The sequence below is a fragment of the Serinus canaria genome, chromosome 17 (assembly GCF_022539315.1).
Source record: "Serinus canaria isolate serCan28SL12 chromosome 17, serCan2020, whole genome shotgun sequence".
NCBI lineage: Eukaryota > Metazoa > Chordata > Aves > Passeriformes > Fringillidae > Serinus > Serinus canaria.
In genome coordinates, this window is record NC_066330.1 from 4025058 (window position 1) to 4051027 (window position 25970).

The window sequence follows — 25970 nt, forward strand, 5'->3', positions numbered from 1 at the left end:
GGTGAGGGAGGACGGACCCCAACCTCACCCGAGGTCCCGGCCACCCCACCCGTGCCCGGAGCTGCGGCGGCGCGGGGCTGGGGGCAGCCCGGGGGCTCCCAGCCGGAGGTGGGGAGGCAGCGATCGATAGTGAAGGCTTCGCAGCGCCTTAACCACTTAATGATCCAGAAATCAATGGGGAAGGGCGAGGGGAGGGCGGAGGGGGTGGCCAGTCGCCGGGCCGCCAAGGCGCCCCCCTTCCCCGCCAGAACCTCGGACAGCGCCGGGGGGGAACCGGAGTCACTCCGGAGCCCGCAGCACCTCGGACAGCGCCGGAGTCGCTCCGGTGCCTTCAGCACCTCGGACAGCGGCGGGAGCGCCGCGCCCTCCCCGGGGGAAAACGGGGAAAATGGGGAGAAAAACCTGAACTTGGGCCCCTCCGGCTGGGGGACCCCGGCACCCCCCACCCAGCCCGTGGGAAGGCGCCCATTGGCCGCCAGGCGTTTTGGGGGATGTCACTCCCCAACAGGCGACACCTCGGAGCTTGATTAACGGGAATTAATTGTCGCCCGGATCCCCGCGCTTTCCGGGCGGTTTCCGCCCTCTTTTGCTGTCATTATCCCGCTGATGGGGCTTTTAATGGGATGATTAGCCGCGGAGGGAGGGGGGGGTGTGGGTTGGGTGGGTTATCGAGGGGTTACTGCTTTCTGCGTGCTTTCCCCCGCAATTAGCTGATCTGCCGGTCCCTCCCGAGCAGGGAAAGTTTTGCTGGGCGTTAAAATTAAAACAAAAAAATTTAGGAAAAAATAAAATAGTAAGAATAAAGAGGGGAGGAAAAAAAAGCACCGAAATCTCCCAAAACCCCCAGCACTGAGGCGGCTGCTCTGAGCCCGAGATGAGCCTCGGAGCTGCGAATTTCGTTGCATGCACTGGAAATCGGTTGTGGCCGAGCAGAGAGGTCCAGGGGGCCGCCGGGCAGCCGCGTCCCCCGCCCAGCGCTGCCGGAGTGCCGAGGAGAGGGCATCGCTCTGCCAGAGCCCAGCGCGGTACCTACTGCTGCAACTGGGCAGGGACCGCACTCAGAGCGGATTTTTTCGGCCGTCAATCGCATTTTAAATAAAACACCGATGGCCTCAGGCAGGGCTGCCCCGTCCTGCCCGGTTCTACCGGAGACACCAACTTTCCTCCCTCCCGCCCCGTCGGGGTTTGCTGTTGTTGGTCTCCCAGGCTGGAGAGGGACAGGCTCACGCAGGATTCCCACCTTCCTCGCGGTCAGACTGGCTGCTGTCTCCTCCGGGGTTTATTTAGGGGTTTTTCCCGTGGATAGAGCCTTCGCCGCGGAGATGGGAAAATGTCCACACCCGGGGGCGTGAAGCTGCGTCACTTTAAAGCGATGTCGGCGATTCTTTCTCAAACACTCGATTTCTTCTGTTCCCCACCTTCCCGGCCAGTCAGCTGCATCTTGTCCCTCTTCCAAAGCCGCCCTTGGCCGGCAGCTTGGAGGCGACCAAGGAGGGGAGAGCCCCCCTGGGGCAGCCCGGCTGCCAGCTGTCGGGCAGCGGCGCAGGCAGGGCCCCCGCACCTCCTGCCCTCGGCCCCGCAGCTCGGGGCCGGCTGCGATCGGGGCAGCGGAACAAAAGAACTTTAGAGGAGGACGAGCCCAGGAACAAAATCAGCATCATCAGCCCCGGTCCCAGCCTGCCCCCACGTCGTGCTGAGCGCTGCTCACCCTCCCTGCCCCTGGTGAGGGGCTCCTGCTGCTGCTGTGCCCCGTGTCCCTCCCAGCACAGAGAGCCGGGACTGGGGCCAGGTCACTTTTACAGGGTCCACCATCCTCGAGGCTGGGCCAAGGGTCCCTTTGGACTGGAGCAGAGAGATGGGTGTGCAGGAAGAGGTGCTGGTGAGAAATGGTGCTGAGACCCCGATGGGGTTTGGCAGCTCCTCGCAGTGTTTGTGGTGGTTCCTGGGCTCTGGCAGCCTCCCTGTTCAACCAGGAGAGCACATTTGGGGTGGAAATTTGCACTGGGATAGAACCAGCACTGAGGTTTTGTTTGGGACCAGGAACAGGACTGGAAGAGGCAGCAGGGCTGGGAGTAGGATTAGGATCAGGATTTGGACAGGTTTGGGCTGATGAGACTTGCTCTTGAATAAAGCACCTGCTTTCAAATAACCACAAGGACGTCCCCAGATGAGACCAACTTCCTGATGATGTGCAAGATTTTGGGGGGTATTTGACTGAACCTCCCAGAGCAGGCTCTGTATAGTGCCATGCCCAGCCCTGGGGACAGGTAAGTCACTCCTAGGCCACACTTGGGGCTCCCAGCAGCTACAGATGCACTGCTACTCATGTTCTAATGACACTAAAATTATTACTATTATTACTATTAATGCCATTATTTTATTAAGTTGTTTCAGAGCTAGACCCCCCAAGGCAGAAATGTGCCCCATTCTGCCCATATGTTGTGTCCCTCCTACATCACCAGACCCTGGACACGTGGGGTTCCAAGGATTTTTCTGTGGCTCCCAGCACAGATCACAGAGCAGTGCACACTCCTTCCCGCTGTGTGCCTGCCCTTAAACCCCGATTTCCAGACTGTTCCTGTTCAACCATCAGCCAAGAGGAGAGCCCTGATGCCAACTGCATTCACAGTCACCTCCTCACAAGCCTCAGTCACAATCCAGGGGTGGATTTAGGGCTGTGGCAGCGTTGGGAGCTGCTGTTCATCCCACCCTGCTGGGTGATGCTGGGCTCTCCTGGCTCCTGTCACCAGTGCAGGTTTGGCCCTGGGGCCAAGGGGCAGGGCTGACCCAGGTGTTCCCTTCACAGCTGGCCCAGGTGGGCTGCTGAGCTCTGACGGTGACCGAGCAAGGGTTAACCCAGAAATATCTGCACAGCTCGGTGTCCTGGAAGGGTCTGGCTGAGGGAGGAGCCCCTCCTGAAGGCCGGCTGGGTGAGGCCGTGCCCAGCTGGCACAGCGGGGGACGCTCCGGTAACCGAAGGAGAGCATCGGCAGGAGAGAGAGGAGGGCTGGGGTGGGGGCAGGAGGCAGCAAGGGGGGCACAGCCGGCCGGGAGGAGCCGCTGCAGCGGCGGTAGGAGCCCGTTACCGGTGGGTGTCACTGCAGGACAAGGAGCGGGGACCGGGACACGCTGGCTCAAGGCTCGGACGGGGCAGGGACGGGCCGGGGGGTGCCAGGGCAGGGGTGCCCCGCGCTGCCCATCCGAGCTGTGACACCGGGGACATTTGGGCCACGACCTTGCCCAGCATTTCGGGGCAGATCTGTCAGTGCTGAGCTGCACTGAGGTGTTTTCTGAACACACTTTGGTTTATTTGTCGGATGATTTTCTGGTATCTTTGCTGGTTTCCCGCACCTGTCCCACCCAGCAGCTCTGCAGGGGTTTGGTTCACACCGTTCTGTGCCAGCTCTCCCCAGCCTGGCAGGACTCTCTGGTGGTGCTCCCTTTCCTGAGCACACCCCAGGGAGCTCAGTGGCTGCTGCAGGAGGACAGGGATGCTGGGGCTGGGCTGAGAGCTGGATGTGGCTCCCAGCAGGCAGAAGGACAAACCTTGTGCCTGTGTTTCTCACACTCTCATAAACAGTGTCATTTTTAGCAAGACAAGTCATTTAAGGCCCAGCTTCCTCCCTCCCTGGGGAGGTGGGAAAGACCTTTGGTTATAATCCACTTCTGCCAGCTTGGCAAGCCCTGCTGTTATCCCCCTCATTATTTTAGATGGGTTTTATTTAGAGGCCTGTACTAAAAACAGTCAATCACCTACCAGGATTTGCCCCATGTGGAGCAGGTGATTTTGTTCCTCCCTCAGCTCAGGTGTGGGCAGGGTGGAGTTTGTTACACCTCCTTCCTTTTAAAAGGGCAGGTTGAGGTACAAGCTGCCCTAAGGGAAGAGGGGATGTGGAAAATGCTGGAGCAGCTCTTGGGGACACTTCGTTGTCCTGAGAGGTAAAAAAAAGCTGCCCTTGTAATTTACTTTGTTGTTTCATTGTGAGTAATGCAGTGTAATGTTATAAAGAGCTCTTCTCTTTGAGGTTTGGGGTTAAAGGTTTGCCTGGAAATCTGAGGGGCAATGAGCCCTGAGCTCAGTGTGGGGTTTTCATGTTCTTTGGCTGCTGGTGGCTCTATGTAGGACTGGGCTAATCCCAGTGCCAGGGTGTGGGGGGCAAAATCATGCTGGCACATCCCCTGAGCTCAGGATGCAGTTGTGGCTGCCCAGCACAGCAGATGTCACCTCCCAGAGCACTGGGGTGAACACACCTGAGCTCTCCAAGTGCCAGTGGGAGAGAGAATATAAAAACTGGGAGATAATTTGGCTTAAAAAGCTGGTGAACTCTGATCTGTAATGGTAGATGTGAGAAGCAGACTGTGTAAGAAACATCAATTATTCCTTTAGTAATAATGGAGATCCACAGTTTAAATAATGGCACTTTTAACCAAGTGTTATTTGAAGAGAAATGCTTTGTTGGGAGAAGATGGGTTCCAAATGTGTTGGTTGCTGACTGAGCCTGGGGGTTTGGGTGCTGTGATGTTGAGTTAGAGGCTCAGCCCTGAGGGACTCCAGGCACCAGCAGCTGCTGGAGGGTGAGTGAGGAGCTGCAGCCCCCTTAGAGCAGAGGCACTGCCTGTGGTGAGGCCCAGCTTGGCAGAGCACTCAAAGCAGGTGTTTGAATTCCTTCACACAGACAAGGGCTTTGCTGAATCAGGCACTGATGGGAAGCTTTTTTGGCAAAGAAACGAGGCCTGATGAGACATTACAGATTTGATAGCAGCTAGGATATGGCTGTATCCAATCTATTTGTCCAGAGCCAGCAGGGAAGGAGCCTGTCCTGCCTCCCTGTGGGGCTGTGCTGGTGTGAGCACTGCCCTGCTCCTGAGCATCATCAGGATTGTGCTGTGCACCTGACACAAAGCAATGAACAGGCTGAGACAGAATTGTTCCTCTTATATTTGATTTATTTGGCTATATCTGCATTAGCATAACTCTGCAAAATCTGAGAGAAAGTCTATTGCATGTGGAATCCCGGGGTCCAAGGGCTGTGCCCAGCACCATCCTTGCTGTGGGGGCTCTCTGGGGAAGGGACAGCTCACAGGAACTCCTCAGTGGGAGGCACTGAGAGCCTTTTGACGGGATTCAGGGTCTGGAAAAGTCCTGAGACGAGGCTCAACCTATGAGGAAAGGAGCAGAGAGAGGATTGGTTACAGCCAGGAGCCAGCCACAGAAAATGGGTTGAAGCACAGACAGGGAGGAGACTGCAGCTTGCACAAGGGCTTGTGCCTGACTGGGAGACGTGTCTCCAGCTGGAGTTAAACACTTAACCTGCTTAAAATGAGGAGTAGCTTTCTGATTGACTTCAGGAGGTTCTTATTCAAGACCCTCTAGTTTTATTATGGTGTGTTTGTTGTCTGACATTTTCAAAGGCTGCTGTGTCCAAAGGTGGGCACTGAAATAAATATGAGTTGTTTTCAACAACTACAGGACTTGGGTGCTTCATTGAGGGGCCAGGATGAGCTCAGAGCTGCCAGAGAAATCCCTGCTGAGGTCAGGACACCTAAAACCACAGAAGCAGCAGCTGCCCAGGAATCACCTTTGAGTGAGGGCAGGGTGAAAGAATGCCCATGCCAATAAACAAAAGGGAAGGAATCTCATCTAGAAAGGTGCCAGGGCCCTTTGGGTGAGCAGTGGGGCTCACACACAGCTGAGTGCAGCAAACCTGCACGGGAGATACAGTGACTGGGTGGGACTGGAGTGTTTTCCATGGGGGGCCACGGGCTCTGCCTGCCCCAGCACAATTCCCTGTGCCACACATCTGCCTGTGTGCCTGTGCTGAGCTGCCTCCCACTTCCCCCATCCACCCTGCTCAGGCTGGCTGGATGTCAGGTTTTGCATATGTAAAAATACAGAGCAGTCTTTGCCCTGAAAAGCTTGCTAGTGATCTCATTAATCAAGACAAACAAAGCATATTTAGCTATTCCCCCTCTCTGGAGGAAGGCATTCAGGTACTTAAATATGCATTTGAGTGCCTAACTTCAGACAGCTGTTTCTAGATGTTTTTGCTTTCTCACAAATAGCAGCAGTGACATAACCCCTCTCAGGGAGGGAGAGGAGGGGAAGGCAGAAGCAGGGGCTGCTGCAGGAGGTGGGTAACCCCAGAGAGCTGGCAGGGACAATCCCTGCTTGTTCCAACTCCAACCTGCCATGAAAGATGCAGCAGTGTTTTCCTTTGCAGCTGGGTTTTTTAGAAAAATCCAGTGCTTGCAGGTAAGGACAGCTGAGCTGCTTCTCTTGAATGTGCCTCTGCCTTGCTGTCAGGGCTGGGAACTGGGCACAGGGACATTTCTCTCCAGGATGGGGGTGATGCCATAGGAGAGGAAACAGTTTATTCACTCCAATCTCCTACAAAGCTCCTGGGTGAGAAATATCCCACTGGCAGTAATTAAAATGAGCAGAGCCTTGAGGAAGTTGTGAGGGATGCCAGCTCCTGCCCTCAGCATGAGTGAGTGGGAAGCACCAGGTGTAGGACAGGGGCAAGTGCTGCTTTAAAAAATGAGAAACCCTCCCAGTCATTAGAGCCCAGATAAGGGTGTCCTTGGGTCAAAGGTCTTTTTATGACAGAGACTGGTGTTGAGCAGTCAATGCCAGTGATGAATCCTCATCTCTGATTCTTCTAATTCATATTTTAAATGATGAACCCAAAGGTACCTCCTCTAGAGACAGCTGATGATCTTTGCCATTACCCTGCTGCAGTTATGGGTTGTTAATTCCAGGATTTTGTTTGGAGCACTGGCTGCAGCAGGACAGGAATATGGCTCTTAGGAAAAAGCTGAAAGGTTTTCCTTGCAGGATGATGGAGCTGCCATGGGCTCCAGCTGCTGCTGAGGAGCAATGTTTGCTGCTGTTCATTTCATTTATTATTGACAAATGAAAACCTGCAGGACCCTTGCAGCTGGGACGTTGTAATGTCAGTGTTTGCTTCACAGAATTAGAGGGGCCAGAAAAATAATTACCACTCCTAAAACTTCAATATGTATTTGGGGGGTATTATCTTTAGAGTTTCACAGTTATAATAACGTGTTAAATTGGAGGATACATTAAGGCAGGTGTGTTAATTGAGGGCTGATAAATTGCATGTGAGATGCAGAAAGGCCAGGCTGGTGCAGGGAAGAATATTTTCCCTACAGAGCTCCCCTGATGGCAGCAAACCCCAGAGACTGAGCAGGGCTTTGCTGGTGCTGTAGCTGCTGGGCACTGTGAGCACCCTTAGGTGCAAAATAAGCTCAGCTTAAGGGGGAGTTTTAGTTACTAGAGCTGGGCTTAGTGGTTAGTGGTGACTTGAGAGAGAGCCCATGGAAAGGCCTGAAGCAAGTAATGAACAGCACTGGGCTCTCCTCGTGGCCTGGAAGGATCCATGGAGACGTGGCTGTCCCTGTTCCTCTCCCAGCCTGGCTCTGCCCACCTGCTCCCAGGCAGCTCCAGTCTTGCACCATTTTTCACTTTAACAACAAAGCTGCGCCGGGACTCAGCCTGGTTCCTCCATCATCCATTTGATCGAATCCTTTTAGCGGGTGACAAAACACTTTCCTGTGCTCACTTTACAGCAAACCAATCTCTATTATTTTCTTTTTTTTTTTCCTTTCCCAAACCCTCCTTCATTTACAGGAATCTAACAAATCCTGGGGCTTATATTTTTTTTTCTCTAAAACAACACAAAACAGTGGATTTTTTTTCAGGAGAGGCAGGGAGGAGGGAGTAAAACAAACAATACAGAGAGGGGTAGGGTGCACAGGCTGATGCTCAGCGCCGAGCATCCCCGCACAGACAAAATAAAAAATGAAAAATAAAAAATAAAAAAAACCACCCCGCGCACACGCGCATCGAGATGCAAATGATTTTTCCGCCAAGCCACCGCTTGTAAAGCTTGACAGAAAATAATGAGAAACACTAAATCTTTTATAAGGTCAACACTCAAGCAGCTGTCAAACAAGAAAAGAATTTAGCGAAAGATCCGCAAAAACTTCCATCGCCTCATTAAATCCAACAGGGCCGGGGCCCGGCGTGGTGAGGAGGCACCGGGGCGCCTCCGTTTTGTGTCAGTAATTTGCGGAGGAGGAAGAGCCAAGACGAAACAGCCAACGCCGAAGGGGCCTTGGGGGAGGCTGGGGAATCGTTAGTGCGCCAGCAGCGGCCTCGGCTCCTAATTGGAAGCATTGGGCATTATCAACGGAGGATTTGCCTCGGCTCCCTGACAGCTCTCTAGGCCTGGAATGATAGCCCACTTGTCAGTGTAAAAGACCATTAAAAACAAACCATTTTGATTTAATTGGAGGCGGTGTGCTGGGGGCCCAGGTGAGGCGCTTCATCAGCCGATGTTGGCTGCTGATGCCTTTTTCCCCCTGTATTGATGGCTTTTTTCTTTTTCTCCCCTCTCTTTCAAAAACTGTCTAGGAAAGAGAAAGAGGTGCTGAAAGATCCTTCACAGCTGCATCCAGAGCGCCTTTCAATAGGGTTGTCAACAAATGCCATGACAAGTTAGAGAGAGGCAGGTACTTTTAAAGCAGATGTTATTCTGTCCAAGATGAGCTGTGCTCAGAGGTGAGTGTTGGATTATTAGGGTTACAAATAATGTGGCTTTTCCTGCCAGGAGCGTGCTTAACTGGCTTAATGAATGGGGTTGATTTTTCTCTCCCCACCTTTCAAAGAACAGAGGGAAATGCAGGATAAGGGAGCCTGGGCTAAATGATCTTTATTTGCTTCAAGCCCAGGAAGGTTTCAAATAGTGCTTGGTGTTTTGGGCTGCTGTATTTAATGTCCTATAGAGATTTGGTGGAGTTTTTTTCCTTCCTGAAAATAATGGCCACAGATATTTGCTGGAGTTCACTGGTCATTTGGTCTGGGCAACAGCATGAGGAAAGAAGAATTAACACACTGGAGCTGTAACCTGGAGTGTGCCCCCCACCTCCCTGGCAGATGTTTCAGGGTCAGACCAGAGCTGGCAGCTTTCACACTGACCTCATGTGCTTGACATCTGAATCCTGAACCTTTTCATGCCAGGCAAGAGTTTTACTTAAAGTTATCTTGATAAATAGCATTTCTACAGAAGTCAGAACAGGGCCACGAATGAAATCCCAAACCCATTTAAAAAGCATTTCCATGGAGTTGTGCACTGGCAGCAATGGCAGGTGCTCACCCATAACCCAACACAGTGTCTGTGGTTTCACCCTGCCACAAGCTGTGAGCACCCAAAATCTCTTTCTTCATGGGTGAGAATCTCCAGAAGAGCAATGGGAATTTGCTGCCAACTGTTCCTTGTGCTGCCTTTGGCTACTGGGGCTTGGTTGTAGGTGGAGCCTGCCTGGAGATATTTAGGCTGTACAGCTGCACATGAGGGTGTTGTTTTCCTCTGTTAATCAGGAGATGTCGGAGCAATGGAAATGGAACAGGAGTGATGGTCACTGTCTCTGAGGGAAGTGCTGAGCATGGCAGGTAATGGTTTTTACAGAGGGTCCATTGAGATAAGATATAAGAAGTTTTTTACAGTGAGGGTGTTGAAATACTTGGATGTGTTGCCTAGAGAGGTGGTGGATGCTCCATCTGTGGAAACATTCAAGGTCAGGTTGGATGTGGCTCTGAGAAACACAATGTGGTTAAGGATGACCTTGTTCACTGCAGGGGAACTGGACTAGATGGCCCTTAAATGTTCTTTCCAAGCTAAAATATTCTGTGACAGAGGGCAGCACTGGGTGGGATGAGAGGTTAAGTGTCCAGGGCACAAGGGATAGTGGGAAAACATGGATAATGAAAATGCTTTGCTGTGATTTGAGCAATTGTATTGCTGGAATCTTTGACTGTGTAGGCAAAAGCAAGAAAACCTCCAGAATCTGCAAAGAAATGTAGTGGTGCTGACAGGGGCCAGAGCCTGCAGTTAGCCATGGAGTGGCTGTGGGCCCAGAGGAGATGTGCAGGGATCATGCCCAGGGCAGCTGGGTCTGTGCTGCCTGTTTGGAGCCCTGCAGGGTGTTGTGGTCTCTGCATTGTGCCTGCCACAGGCCAGTGATGCTGCTTTGGATTGTTACTGCAGGGCTGGGAGCCACCAGCTCATGTCACTTGGGCCATTGAACAACCATCAGCTGACACTGATTTTAATTCTTTTTGGTCAGCCGAAGTCCCAGCTGAAGGGAGGATTGATCTGGCAGTGTGGTGACAGGAAGCTATTGAACTCATTGCTTTATTATTAAAGCACTATTTAGGCCTCAGGAGAGGAGTTTTACAGCACTCCAAGTCCCAGAAGTTTTTCTGTCCTCAAACCCAGGAGGACCAGTGCTGCACCTGAACAGCCAGCCCTGTGTGCTGTGTGTATCAAGCCCAAGTTATTTAAGCAGAATCTTTGGCTGTTCTGACAAGACAACAGCTGCAAGATTACATGAGCTGTGCTTGTCAGTTCAGCTCCATAGACAAAAATAGAGGTAAGGCATTAAAAAAAAATGCAGAACATTTTTGTGTGTACGTGTTAAACCTCAGCTGTTAATTCTGACGAAGGATCAGGCTGTGAGCAGGTATCGGATCCCTGGTGAGAATCAAATTCCGGAGCCCAGAATTTTTTGCTGCAAACTTTATACAGTGGGGATTCCTCTAATTACTTTCAGTGGAAATTTACCTGACAGAGCTTTCCCAGGTAATGCAAGGCATACGCAGGAGAGCCGCTCAGCCGTTGACAGAGCCTTTGATTTTGTGCCAGGTTGCAAATTAAGTCTTTTGCCAAGGTACCCGAACACTTGCTCGTCAATTGCTTATCGCTTATTCATATCGCGCACCCGCGCCGCGTGTTTCATCTGCTCGGGGAGGCAGCGCACGGTGACAAAAGTCTTGTCCAAAGTTGCTGCATTTCCTTTCCTTCCCCTTGCTTGGTCAAGTAAACAAGCTACCTGAGTGTCTCTGTGAGCTGGGATTCTCTAATGAGCAAAGGAAGAACCCTGGTGTGTGTCAGTGACAGGAGGTGCACGGAGCTGTTTTGACACGTTGGTGAATTCTGTCCTGTGTCGCTGCTTTGTTGCTGCCTGAATCCTTCTTGACTTGATAAAGCCCTGGAATATATTGGGGGTGGCCAACATTGACTTACAGGTTTGGATAGTGACCATCAAATGTACAGGTGGAGGTGGCTGGAGCCTCAGCCTGGCCTGACACAGGTGGAGCTGCTGCATTTGGGCAGCAATGTCCTTTCCAGAGTTTGGCTGACACAATTCTGCCTGAGCCAGCAGGTGAGGAGTGACACAGGGACAGGACAAATGTGGGGGACAGGAGGCTGAGAGAATTGGGATTGCTCAGTCTGGAACAGAGAAGGTTTTGGGGTGACCTGAAGGGAACTTACAGGAAAGATGGGGCAAGACTATTTATAAGAACTTGGAGTGATAGAACAAGGAAGAAAATGGGTTCAAATTGGAAGAGAGTAGGTTTAGATTAGATACTAGAATTGTTTTTTCCCTGTGAGGGTGGTGAGGCACTGAAACAGGTTGCCCAGAGAAGCTGGGACTGCCCCATCCCTGGAAGTGTGCCAGGCTGGGCTGGATGGAGCTCTGAGTAACCTGGTCCATGGAAGATGTCCCTCATGGCAGGGGGGTTGGAACAAGAAGATTTTCCAAGTCCATTTCCAAGCCAAACCATTCCATGATTTATGTCCATGCTGGGTGCCTGAGAGTACAGTCCCCAGGGAATGCAGTCCCACATCTACAAATAAATTAAATTTTGGGGCACAGTCCCAGCCATGCTGGCAAAACTTGAGCCCTGGAATTGTGTCATGGCAGAGGCTGTTTGCTTTGGGGGGTGGCTGAGGAAGAGGAGGGCAGTAGAAGCATCTTGCTGAGGTGAGTAAGGAGTTAACATCTGCTTGGTTTAGTTAAAAAAAAAAATAAATACAAGGCCACTTCAATGCAGCAACTTTCCCTAATGAACTGCCCATCAGGACAGGACTGGCTCCTTGTGGCCTGCTTGCCTTGGTGAGCTGGGGGGCCCAGGAGACCATGGACCAGGTCATACAGGAGCACCCGGTGTGGGAGAGCCTGTAAATCACCCAGTTAGCTTAACAGTGTGAGCAGTGGGGCTGAAACCTAAATCCAAATGAAAATAGAGTCAATTTGTCCATATTTTACTGACTGAATGACTATGTAATGTCATGCAGGGAGCAAGCAGATGCAATTAGTGGGGAGGGAAAAGCTCCTTTGTTTTCTTCTCTTCCACTTCTTGGGCAAGATTTCATGGTGCCAGGAACTGAATGGAAAGCCCAGTTGAAGAGCCAGCAGAGATATCCATACCCAGTTTCTGCAGCTCTTTGTAAGGAGTCACAGTGGGAATAAAAAAAAGTCCTTCTTGATAATTTTTATGGCCCTAAAGGAAGAAAATCTCACCTTCCTGCTGCCCCTGTTTTGGATTATAACTATTTCAGTGTCTGGTTGTTGCTCCCCTCAGACCCAGAGCAGGCCAGACTGAAAGGTGTTATCCAGATGATGAGGTGACTGAGTGAGCAGAAGGATGAGTGGCTTGAGAATATCACACTCCTGCACCTCACACCTGCCTTGGAGCACGTGGAAATAAGGTTTAAAGTGAGGCTGTGGTCAGGCAATGGAGTCTCTGAATATTCCAGGGTCTGGAGTATTTCCAAGTCAGGAGCATCTTCTGTACTGGTCAGAGCAGGACAAAGCCACCAGAGGCTGGTAGGAATATGCAGACGGAGTCTGCTAACAAGCTTTCTGTGAAATGACATTTTTGTTGTTGCTTTTCACATTCTTCTTGCACAGCAGGATGAGATTTCTACATGGATTAGAGGCAGTGTTTTGGTCATTTGTCACCTCAGTAAAGGAGGGACTGACATTGACTCCTGGAGTCCCTGTGTAAGTCAGTCTGGCTTTCAAAACCATTCCATCATCTCTGTAGAACCCTCCTTTAGAGGAGTAGTTAAAGAACAGTCTGGAGACCACCAAATATCTTTGAGAACCCTTAACTTCCTCCAGGTTGTTACTGCTTTTAACTGGGTAAACATTTATGGATGTTCAAGTGGAGTTATTTTCCCATGGAGGAGAACCATGCACTGAAGGTCAAGGGAGTAACAAATTCCTTGATCCAAGTTCTAAAGTGGGCTTTGCCTGTTAGAACTGGAACTGGGGAAAGGCAAACCTTCCAGGGTAGTGCAATGAGAAAGGAGTGTGGAAAATCTGCAGAGGCTGTGCAAAATGAGCTGGATGCTGCTTCTGAGAAGGAAAGGGAGAAGAAGAAAAAGGAGAATGAGAAGAAGGAAATATTGAAGGGTTTGAGAGCCGTGGCTGGGGCAGGAACCCAACCACAGCCATGGATGAAACAAAAGGGAAAACACGAAGCAAAACCCAGGCTGAAAAATGAACAGTGATGGAAAGGTCTGGGGTGAGAGGAGCTCTAAAGAGGAGGCTTGCCCCAGGATCTCGTGTGACTCTCACAATCTGTTTAACAGCGATCGGTCATGTTCTCTCGCAGCAGCAGCTCCGAGCTGACAGGCAGTGGGGATAAATGATTACTGACATATATGCTAATGGGGCACTCTTAGACAGGACAGGAGAGGAATACATCAAGGTGGTGCAAAGCACGTTTCTTGAGCAAAACTCTCCAACTTGTACAAGTAAATTACCTTCAGGAAATCACAGGGCTTCTTTGCTGCTTAAACTGTGGTTAGAAATCAACAGCGTGGCAAAAAAAATTAACCCCACCAGAAGAAGGGCCAGGACAGAGAGCTGAGAGGTTTTTGCAGTGGTATCTATCAATGCCAAATATGATTTTGGCCATGTAAACTCCCAGCAGGTTTTCAGTGCTTTCACTTTCTGGTGTCTCCTTTCCATCCCACTGGTCCAGCTCTTTCCCCTTCTCTCCTAAAATCCCCCCTTGCTCTTCATGGGAAGTTTCCATATAATTTACACCATAAACAAATCTAATGGAATCCTAACAAGTACCCCAGAGCACAGCAGGTTGCACAGATGAATTCAGGGAGATGTTTAGATTCAATCACTAGAACAAGAAATCTTCACCTTGGCTCTTGGATCAATTAAAGGAAATGTCAAGGACATCTCTAAACTGGACAGACCCTTTGCTTTGTCTTAGGGTGAATATTGTCAATCAGGTAGTTTAGAGAGGTATCAAGAGTGCAAGCTTTCTGGAAAGCTCTAATCCTGGGGTGGAAAAGCTTCTTGAAACATCTGGTGGGTTTGAATTAGTTATGGTGAGAGCTGGTGAAATGGCAGGGCCCCAAAATGCAGGTATGACTGTCCTGTTTGTGTAGGGCATTTGTAAAGGCCACCCTGTATTCACAGCGAGATATAAAAAAATGCTTCTCATCTCAGGAAGCTTGTGAAAGTGCACAGAAGTTTAAAAATATGTTATTATCTGGACAACTGCTGCCTCTCTTCCAGGGCTTATGGCTGGCAAAAAATATCCCACCCTGATGTTCAAAAGGGGTTGATGGCAGAACACATTTGGGACCATTTTAAGGTCTGGGTCATGGGGAGCTCTGAGTTAAGAACCTCCTTCATTGTGTGCCAAAGATGTTATTGGGACATGTTGGCAAAGTTACAGAGTGTCCCCGATTTCAATCAGGTGCTTGTAGAGGCCCAGAAAAGCTGTCTTTGGTCAGGGGAGGGGTGGTGGGGGGCCTGTACCTTCTCGAAGCGCCGTGGATGCCAGAAGGACTCCTCCTTCACGGGCAGCGGGTGCGTGCGCAGGAACGTGGTGCGGTTCTCGCGCACCTCGCCGATCTGCAAGCAAAGAGAAACACCAGGGCTCAGACTGCTGCTCTGCACGGGTCTGCAACCAAAAGGGAGCAAGGGTGGGCTCAGACTGCTGCTCTGCATGGGTCTGCAACCAAAGGTGAGCAAGGGTGGGCTCAGACTGCTGCACTTCTCTTGTCTGCAAGCAAAGAGAAACACCGGGGCTCAGACTGCTGCTCTGCACGGGTCTGCAACCAAAGGTGAGCAAGGGTGGGCTCAGACTGCTGCACTTCTCTTGTCTGCAACCAAAGAGAAACCCAGTGGTTCAAACTGCTGCTCTGCATGGGTCTGCAACCAAAGGTCAACAAGAGTGGGCTCAAACTGCTGCACAGCCATGCACATCAGCTCTGTGTGACACAATGCAGTGACACTGGGATGGATGAGGCCAACAGTTGCTTTGGGTGATGATCACAATTCCATGACCTGGGGAGTTTTCTATGTCCATGCAGCCAATACTGATAGCTAAAACACATGAGCAGCTGTCAGCTCTCAGTTTCTCTTTATAGAGCATCCCAGGGAGGTGACTGCTGCCCACTGGAAGCCCTGTGCCCTGAGCTACAGCAATGGCTCATCCCTGACTGGGATGAGCACCCCCACCATGGTGGGGTTTCCTGTGCAAGTCACAGTGCTCAATAATCCCAGCACAAGCCAGTCCAGGTACCTGGATACCTTGAGAACCTGCCTGCTCTATGGTCTAGGATACAGGTTTGTGTTGCTTAACTCAGTAATTTGGGCTGCAGGCTTTGGGAGCTTGATGGAGGCAACTTAGTGATTAAAAACATCAGTCATTAATAGATAAAGTAGGGATGCACTTTCCAATGTCCCAGGCTGGTGTATTTATAAAACAGCTGCTAATTAAGGACACTGTATTCCTGCACTTCACCTATAAAGCACAGTTTGTGATGGCAGTAAGCCCATTGAAATTGGTCATTACCATATTAGCCTGACTCTTCTTTGAGCCATTAACTAATAAAACAGTCATTGGCTGCTTTTAAATGATATTACAGTGTTGGTTTGTTTAACAGCACAGCCTTACACTCCAACAGCTGCTGTGGGTGCTGCATCAACCTCACCATGCCAGGCTCAGGGCTGGGGCTGTCCTTTCAGCATTTGCTGGTTGTTCTTTTGCTGTGGCCACTGTCACAGGTGACCTGAGCAGAGCTGATGTCCAAAGAAGAGCCTGTGTGGCTCCTGGAAGGGGGATGCTCATCTTTGTTAGGCTTCATCAGCCTTTTAGTAGTCAGGGGGATGTTTTCCCAGCTGAGAGCCCTTCCCAGGGCTGGGAGCAGCCCATTTGTCCCTTGTGGGGTAGGACAGTGGGGTGTTGTGCTCAGTAACACTGTGCACATCAGGGGAAAGCATTGCTGGACTATTCCCACCTTTTTCTTCACCATGTACTGGACTCTAGTCCGGGCTCTCTGTTCCTCCATCCACAGCTCCTTGTATCTGTGTTGCATGAGGTCAAACAAGGGAGTGGAAGGCCTGGAAAACATTGAAAAGACACCAGTTAATCTTTGCTTCCTGGTGCTGGCTCACATCTCTGCTCCTGGAAAGTGACTGGTGAGAACACAAATAAAGCCTCACACTGGGAAAGGATTTCTCCTCCTCAGGAAACCTCAAAATCATTTGCAGTGAACACACCACAGCCTGCACATACCTGTGGGAACCTGTGCCAGGGCATTCCCCAGAACTGGAACAATTGCACAGCCTTTTACAGGGCAGGTTTCAACAGCCCTGGTGTGCTGGAAGGACCATGGGGCACCACAGGCTGCAGCTCAACTTTGGGCCCTGCCAGAGCTTCAGGAGAGCCTCTCCCAGCAGGTACCTAATGGAGCAGCTCTGCCTGGATTCCCTCCAGGGGAAGAACCCCTGGGTGCCAAGGGTTGCTAAAATTACACTGCTTTTGCTGTTGACATCTCTCTGGTGTGGTGCACCAAAGGCTGCAAATGTGCAGTGATGGATGGGATAAGAGGAGTCTGTGCTGCCCTAAGCAGTCTGAACAGGGCTAAAAAGGGACCCAGTGCAGATGGTCAAGGGTCTGTAGCAGAAAGGGGAGCTGAAATGCTGAGCTCTGGTCTGGTGCCTCAGCTGCACAGAGCAGGTGTATTTGCCCCTTGAAAGAGGATTTCAGGGAGCAATGAGGAGACAGCAGAGGGGAGGAGCTGCACATGACCCTGGTTCTAGAAAAAGGCAGTTGCTTGTTGGCCTGTGTCCCATTCAGCTGCTCTGAGCTGGCATTAACCTGACCAGCTTGTGGCAAAGCTGCAGCCTGAAATTGTTGAGCTTTGCTCCTTGCAAGTGAGGATACTTCATCAGCCACCACGGGAGGCAGACCTGGCTGTGGCAGGGACAGCAAATCAGTAATTCCCATGGTCCTGCTGCTGCTCCTTTCCCTCAGAAGCAAACACTTGAAGGTGATGAAGGACTTCAAGCTCAAGTTTTATTGGTCCTTCCTTGCACACCTTGCTAAGGAGGGACTTTTTCCATCTTGGCAGCAGCAGATGACTGTGGAGCTCCCACCTCTAGCTCTGCTCCTATCTGTAGCCTGCAGAGCCCTCAGCTGCAGCTCCCACAGCAGAGACAGTGCTTTCCCTGCCTGTGCAGACCAACTGCAGGACACTGGGGACTTGGGGGAGCTGCTGGGCTGCTTCTGGGCCACCACCTCCACCTGTTTCTGCAAAGAGCCCACATGCCACAGAGTGAGCTGGTGCTTTGTGGTTTATGGCAGGAGTGGGTCCAGAACTGACAGCTGCCAGCTTTTAGCAGCCTGGAGAATCCTTGATGATCACCGAGGGCGCCAGCAGCCTGTATGCAAATAGTAACTCTTCTGTTTCTTGTTCCTTCACCCCCATGGTGACTTTTATTACTTAATTATTGCACACCACATGCTTCAAAACAGCCTAATCTATGGTTGTGTTTTCTAATGATACTGGCTGTGCAATCCAGCAATATCCATCCCAAGGGGACATTCATATCAGAGGAGACATCCTTCTGCAGGCCTCCTGTTTCATAGATCACATGCTGCAGGGCTTTTCAAGCCTTTGCTTGCAAATCAGCTCTGCTGCTCCAGACCATTATCTGGAGACACCCAGTGCCAAAGGCAAGGCTGACATTTACCCTTTGTCCCCTCTTCTTTCCCCTCCTTCCCTTCCAGTTGGGCATTTCATGCTAATCACAGCTGGGAAAAATATTTAAAAGGTTAAAAGGTGTGGCAAACCAGTGGTAAAGTGTGTTATTGTCTGTTTGGGTCTCCAGTCTTGTGGTATGGTGTAAATGTTGGTATTCCTGACACAAACACGTGGTGAGCGTTGCTTGTTTGCTGCTGTGCCTTTGCTCTCCAAGATTTCCTGGTATGCAGGAATAGCAGGGAGGGATGCAGGAAAACACTGAGCCTTTGTGTGTAGTATTTGATTATTGATTTTGGGGTTTTTTTTGAAGTTGAATGTATTTTCACATCTCTATGGAGGTGACTTTAACTATCTCCAGTGGACCAGCCAGTTGGTGACTGATAGTCCACAGCTGGCTTGTAAGTAAATGCTTGAAAGGACACATTTGGGTTGATGCTCTTCAGAAATCCTTCCCTGCCGTGTGATTAATCACATTTAAGTCCTGATCCAGCAAAGTATAGAATCATGCCTGGAATGCTGCACACGTGAACTGCCTCTCTCCAATTGCTGGGAATGACTCCTGGGCCCGGTTATCCACGCAAGCCCTGGTGGGGCTGAGGCTCCCTCTGGCTTTTCCTCCTTTGAGAGAAGCTCTGAGAGAGCAGGGGACATCAGGGACCACCTCTTTAAGGTGACTGCAGAGATCTCAGCGAGGTGGCTTTTCCTTTGTAGGTCAAAGCCTGGTCTCAGCAGAGGGATGGGGAATGTGGTCCCGATATCGGCACTGCTTGGCAGTGTGACAGCTCTTACTTGCAGCTGGCCTTTGGGAAAATGTTCTTTTGCCTTGGTGTTCCTTAAGGACAGGGATCAATGGCTTGTGTGTTCCCTTTCTTTTTGTCATCCTGCCCAGATGTGGCTCCTGAACAGGGAGGATTTTGCCATTGCTGTCTGCAGATGCTGCAGGGGAAGCATCCTCTGGAAATGCTTATTGCACATTAAAACCCATCTCATTCACAGTAACTCAGATCTCCTTGTTTTGGCACAAGCACCCTGCCACAGAAAGGAAAGGCAAAGAAGTTCTAAAAGGATGTAACAAATTATTTATAATTGTTGGGGAAAAAAATACTCATCTGCTTCCTTTTATAGTCAAATAGTTGGAGCCACTTCTAATGCTGACATTTCCTAAATATTTTAAAATTTATCTGTGCACATTTTCAAAACTATTATCCTTGAAACAGTTCCTGTCTCTTTAATAGAATCTCTCTAATTTACTTTCAAGAGTCAGGGTACAGACCTATTTTCAACTGAAATGACAAGCACCTGCTAACTTGGTTATACAATGTGGAATTCTAGCCTGCCAGACATCCCCTGGAAAAGAAGCTGCAGCCTCCTAATAGGCTATTTTACTGTGAAAACAGTGTTAAAAAGTATAATAAAGTATTAACAATATTAAAATAAAACAGTGTAGGCCTTAAATGAGCTACAAACTAGTTAAATCTATTCCATTCAATATGAGCCTTCAGTGCTTTGCAGCTGATACCTCAGAGCTGGGATTTATCTAAAATGAAGGCACCAGGGACATGCAAGAGAAATGGTAATTATAATTTGCAAACATTAGGCTGACACTTTTTTTGTGTATGTGTGTATAAATCCTGACAGCTGAGATTTGTGCCAATGCCAAATAGTGCTCCAAAGTGAAGGCGAGGGCTCACTTTGTGGCAGGCTGTCCTCAGAGCAGCAGCTCATTAAAACTTTGGAGAAGGAGAAGTTGCCGAAAACAGGAAGGCATCAGAACCATCTGAGAGGTTTTTGGTACACGCTTGTTGAAAGGCGTTTGAGGAGAGAGCCTTGGGTCTGACAAACTGGAATTTTAGTACGCCTCCCCGTTCACAGTGGGGCAAAATAATTGGTCATCAGTGACTACTAATTTGGTTTAGTAGCCAGAGGCATTTTTTTTCTTCCCAGAAAATCAATGACAGTGCCGAGGTCTGTTCAACGTGATTCAGCTCAAGACGGGTCCTCATTTAGCTCTTGATGCTTCTTCCACTGGAGACAGCTATTTTGTTAAAATAAAATTAAAATCTATCCATAATACTGAGCTCAGGGAGCCTCGCCCGTCAATGCCATGCTGCTCTTGAGGTTTCAAGGTTGTCAGTCTCCCCTCAAACTTATTTTCAAAGGTTTATATATCAGCTGCAAAAAAAAGGTGCTTGGCTAAAGTGGGTGCAAAGGACTTTGCTCAGGAAGGGGGTTTACACCGGCTTGAAAGGTGCAATCAATTTGATTGCTAAGTTGTGTTGCAAAAGGGTAAAAACTTGACTTGTGAGTGCTTTTTTTTCCCCCCTGTATAATTCAAAAGCATGTAAATATTTCAGTGCAGAGCTCAGCCTGTGGGTGTGTGTGGCTCTGCAGCCAGGGCAGTGCTTTTCCTGCTGCTGGTCAGGATGGGCTGGAGCAGGGAGCAGAGGATGGGTGCAGACAGTGGCTCTTGGGGCTCTGCCCAGAGCACTGCTCCACTGCCAGTGGCAGCTTCCAGGCAGCAGGATCTGGCCCTGCACAGCTGCTTATGCAACAGATCCATCCCAGAATGGAATTTGTCCATGCCTGTCACATTAAAATTGTGTTGCTGCACCACTGCCTCTGCTGAAACTTTAACCCTTCCTTGAAAGGTTAATAAGGTTACAGGGGATTTAGTTCTTGTTGCTGTCCTTCCACCTAAGATGTGCTTTTGCTGCAAGTCAGGGTCTGTCTTTGGGGCCTTCAGTGCCCAGGGAGGACAGCTGTAGGGTCACCATTTTAATATTCTTTACTTGTGTCTTCTTGCTGGGAAGGATTTGTCCTGTGACAGAAGTGTCCATATAGAATCTGCCAGCAGAACCAGTTCCCAGCAGCTCAGGTTGGTTTCTTATAGAACCATTAGGGTTGGAAAAGACCTTCAAGGTCAAGTTCAACCTGTTTCTTATCAGGGAACAGTTTGGTCTCCAGCACCTCTGGACTGTGGGGCTCCTTGGGGCACCTACCACCAGAATTCAATTCAGCAAATAAAGCTCAGGCTGGGTCTGTGATTCTGTACAGACCTGTACAGAATCACAGACCCAGCCTGAGCTTGGAGTGGGTGGGGTACCCCCAATGTAGGCAGCAGTGAGGTATTAGTGCTCAGCTCCCTCTGCCCTAAAAGGGGGCTGAGAGCAGAGGAAAATTCAGGTTATGGCTCCCTTGCAGTGCTGTATTGCCTCCTGCCTCCCTGGTTACTGATGGGCTGCAGGTAGCAATCTATCTCCCATTAATTTGTCTCTGTGTAGCCCAGCAGGAAGCTGGGGTATGATTACAGCTCTGGCTCTTGTGTGAGAGCCGGCACGGCCCCGGCATCCCCCTGCAAACCGCGGGCTCTGCCTCGCCTTAATTGTTCCCCTTTGGCCCCTGGACCTGTCTCTTCTAACAAGGGCTGCGAGGAGGGCCGAGGTAATTGAAGCACTTAACCACACTCCCCAGCACTGCCTCCTGCAGCTAATTAGGAAAGAGGGCCGCTGGGCTCTTCATTATTTCTTTTAATTGTTTGTGGGTTTTGCATAACAGTGAATGGCAGAAGAGGGATGTGCGGTTAGTGGGGAATCCTTGACTTTGAAATTTGTATAAAAAGGTCACTTACAATTTGTTAAGGCTTTCATAAGGGTGAATTCAATTAGCAGTTGGAAGTCCCTGCACACACGTGTGTGGGTGTGTTTGTAAGGAGAGGGAGACATGGCAAAGTGAGGTGGGTGTGAGTCCAAAGGCTCCTAAACAGCTTGTGGAATATACAGTGAAGTTATAGCCCCCTTACAGCTTTATGCTTCTCTAAATAGGTCCTGGCAATAAACCCATGGAGAGGCCTAAAAGATAATTTTTAAATGATCTCTACTTGTCCTCGCTTTCCATTAACTATTGAAGAAAATAACAAGAGAAAAATTGGTAGAAAACACTCAGGGACCAATTTTTTTTTGCAGTCTTTGGGCTGGCAAAACTCTCAGTTGCAATAGTGGGTGTTCCACTCATGTGGCAGCAGCGGGATCTGAGCCTCCAAAGCACTGATTACTCTGAATTTCTGAAGCTTCTTTACAATCCTTGTAATTTGGGCGAGGAAATAACAATATAAATTATTTCACTGCGGGCAGCCAATGAGGCAGTGGCTTCTTCTAAGTGTCAGAGGATCTGTTATTTTGCTCAGAGGGCTCATATGTATAGAACAGTAAAAAGAATAAAATCCATTGTAAACATGCACTTTAAAAGATTTATCAGATGCTCATAGCTGTACTTAGGAGTACACATGGTTACAAGAGCACCAATTTGCTTTACTATTCCCTCCCAGGCCCAGTGAGATGTGTGCTTGCACTGGTCCTAAAAGCACATATGGAAACCTGTGTCTGGCAGTGAAGATACCAAGCCAGCTCTTACCCATTAAATAACTGGCTTGACAAGCTGGAATTTGTGTGCTAGCATTGATTTTAGGGTTGGAGATGCCCTTTGGCTGACTTAATTGAAGATAATTTAGGGTTGTCTTCAACACATTTGTCTACTGTTATCTACTGTTATCCTCTGAGAAAATCAGGTGGGATGTGATTCTGGGACAGAGCTGTTCTGCCTGGAGGTCCAGATCTATGGCTGAGAGTGAACAGTGCTCAGTCTGCAGCCATCAACAAATACAAAACATCCAGAGAAAAACCAAGAAAAAACCACTCCAGTGCTGAGCAAAAGAAATCAAAGCACGAGGTCTTCCCCTTGACCTCCATCCCAGGATTGAATCTCTCTGGCTGGGTGGGAACATGACTTTGTTTGAAAGGAAAGATGTTGATGAGGGCTGAAATGCTTTGTTTTCACAGAAAGCATTCTGTGATTATCCCCCCTGACCCAGGTTTTCATTGAACAGGCTGAAAAAGCAAAAGTCGGCAGAGAAAAAGGTCCACTTGTGGCCAGAAGTAGCTCTAGATGGTAAAACTTTGGAAGAAATTCCTCAGATGTCTGTAATCAATGGAGATAAACCCACAGACAACAGCCAATGTGTGTGAGAGTAAATTACTTTCCTATTCAGTGTAAACCAATAGGTAATAAGGGATCTAAATCTGTCCTTCAGATCTCTTTTTTCCCATCTCTATGGCTGACGTGCAGAATCTGAACCTTGTGCCAAACCCTGACTTGGCTGTTTATTTTCTCTTAAACCACCAGCCTGAAGCAGTCAGAAACCCTTTCAGCAAGCAAATCACCACTCAGGAGGGGAATCAGTATCCTCATGGTGCACTCAGGGCTTTTTGGAGGGTGGAACAGCTCCTCCTGCCCCAGCAGATGCTGCAGCCACCACGGATGGGGCTGGGAGCTCTGTGACCACACACCCAGCCTGGAACGTTCCCAGGAGAAGAAAACTACTCTTGAAATAGAAATTCTTAGCAGTGTGAGGATGGTGGCAGAGGCATCAAGAGCCTTTCAGTTGCAATTGGATAGGATGTGTAATTACCTGAGCTGATGGGAGCCCTGTGTTTTTTAACTCGGTTGCGTTTCTCTGTCGCCATGAGCCTGACAGTGATTCCACTCTCTGTGTTATATTTTATCATCTGCTTTGTCAGTCCTCAGGGGTTTTTTTTTTTCCTGTAAAACTTTTTTGCCCTAATCTTTAGGATTTTGGTGGCTTTACACTCTCTTTGGCTTCCAGTGATCATGGGTCAGATGCACACTCGCTGTAATATTCAATTTTATTGCCTGTCCAGCTTTTCCTGGTGGGTTCTTCCCAGTAACATGTTATTTCCTTGACATCTTTGCAGCTGGTCTACATCTAGATTAGCTTTCTTTCCACAGCCAAATATCAGCAACCCAAAATGTTGTTTAAGTACCTCAGAAATAAATCTATCAGTGGAAATTCCTCAGCACCTCTTGAACAGCTTTCTAAACTTTGTTCTGGCTGTGTGCAAACAGCACAGACACTTTGGGGGGAAAGGCCACTTGCTAAGCAGAGCATGAGCATAGAAATCTCTCTTCTCAGGGAAGGTGAAAGATTGGGATGGTTGCAAATGATACCAATTAAAGAAGAGGCACTGGGTAACTGATGCCCTTGGCCAGGTGTAACAATTTGAAGAAGAGAGATTGCAGTGACCAAACACTTTGGAGAGGTGAGTTTGCTGCAGGGACGTGATGAAAACAGCTGCCAAAGGACTAAGAGCAGTTTCAGAGAATGGGAGGTGGAATGGAGGCAGGAGATGAAGACAGAAGGAAAATGGGCTGTAAAATTCAGGAAAGGGACAGTTGAAGCGAAGGCAGGCAGTGGGGGGGGCCCGGCAGGAGCCCTGGGGATGACAGAGTGCCAGGGAAATCCTGCCAGCACACCCAAGGTCAGCCCAACCTCCAGGCCCACTGCCAAGTGCATGGCAGCCCGTGGGAGGCAGGGTTATGGCCATGCAGGCTTTGGAGCAGGTACAGGTGCAGGATGGCAGAGGATGGCACGGCTGTGCACTCCTCGTGTCCAGGAACAGTTCTGGGGCACTGCAGGCAGATTTAGGACGCTCACCAAGAGGTGACTGGAAGCTTTTCTCTCCTGGCAGGGCTGGGCAGTGTGTCCATGCTGAGGGTGCACTCTGCCCTGCTCACTCCTGGGGACAGAAGTGGTACCTGGGGTACCAACTGTGTGCTGGAGTGTTCTGGCTTCAAACTCCTTGTGTGACCTTGCACAGATCAATAGCATCTAAAATCCAGCTGCAGACAGCATCCACGCCTTTGTGTTTACTTCTTGTTCCAAAAATGATCCTTTAATGTTGGCTGATTTCAGTGCACAGTGAAGCTCAGCCAGAAAAGGTGGTCAGGAGGATAAATGTAGCTCTGGACACCCATTGAGGTTTCCAGATGCAGGCTGGAGTGACACCAGTGAAGATCCTGGAGGTCTTCACAGACCCTCTGTGCCTTTAGGTCTCCAGTATCATCAAAGCCCAGCCCACCCAGTGCCCTCCAGCCTCCTCCTTGTAAAACAAGGTCATTATTGCAAAGTATGGGGCTGGACACACCTGTGGGCTTATTTTGAATGAAAAGACCTGGGAGGACAGCAACCCTCAGCAGCTCTGGCATGTGTTGTGCACAGAGCACGTGGGTGGGGTTTAGCTCCTGGAGGAGACTGTCAGAGATGGGAATTCTCCTTGGAAGATGAGCCTGTGGAGCTGTGTGTGGTGGGGAGGAGGGCTGAGAGAGGTGAAGCTGTGTCTGTGTGCTGTGAGCCCATTGCCTGCACTCAGTGTCCTCTCCTGCAAAGTGTGCTTGCACAAGGCAGCTCCTGTGAGCTCAGGAGCATGAGCTGGGGGAGCCTGGCTGGAGGATGCCCCACGGGGGAGGCTGGGAGCCCACCCCATCCTCGTTACTGCTGACCTTGGCACGAGCACTGCCTGCTGATGGATCGGCTCTGGAGCTGGACAAGCCCCTGGGGAACCGCTGCATTATCTGTTATGTTCCATCAGTGCCTCCCCTGACCCCTCCCAGCTCCAAATGCCACAGGCATCAGGGAAGGAATATATCTCTGTCTGCTACTGAGAGAGAGAAGGGAGTGAGAGCAGGAAAAAGGAGAGATGAAAAATGTCCTTTTTATGACTCTCACAACAAAGCTGGCCACGTGATTGGTAGCAAACATTACTCTGGGAAAAGGGAGGGAGAGAACTGGGGGGGAATCAGCAAAAAGCAGCACTGCTTCTCTCCCCTGGAAGGTGTCCAGGGGGAATATAGAGGGGTATGGGTGACCTTTGAAGGTAAATATCCCAGGAAAAGAAAGGAAAGAGGCCTCAAAGCTTCAGAGAGCTTGCTGCAGTGTCTGAGGCTGCCTGGTGGAATGCTGCACACACCGTGAGCAGAAAGCAGAGGCACAAGAGATCTGAGTTAGAGCAGCAGCAGGGCCAGGCAGTGATTAACAAGGCACTAATAGCAACCACAGCTTTGGTGCTTGTTTTCATTTGGGATGATCCAGGAGAGCTCCAACCTGTGAGCCTAGGGAGAGCTCCTGACCCTGGTGTCTCCAGGAGACAGAAGCCTTTAGCAGCACAGCCCAGGGCCTGAGGAGGGGCTGGAGATGAGTTGCCAGGGCTCAAGAAGCCCCTT

At 49.9% G+C, this 25970-nt stretch overlaps 1 protein-coding gene across 1 annotated transcript in view; it reads right to left on the reverse strand.

Annotated features, from left to right (window-relative positions):
- CFAP77 (cilia and flagella associated protein 77) overlaps positions 1-25970 on the reverse strand; it is a 62587-nt gene that overhangs the window by 162 nt on the left and 36455 nt on the right. The window contains exons 4-6 of the mRNA XM_050981142.1: positions 16149-16251; positions 14662-14757; positions 29-365 (exon numbers count right to left, since the gene is read on the reverse strand). Of these exons, the coding sequence (XP_050837099.1) occupies positions 29-365; positions 14662-14757; positions 16149-16251 (536 nt within the window). The remainder of the gene's footprint in view (positions 1-28; positions 366-14661; positions 14758-16148; positions 16252-25970) is intronic.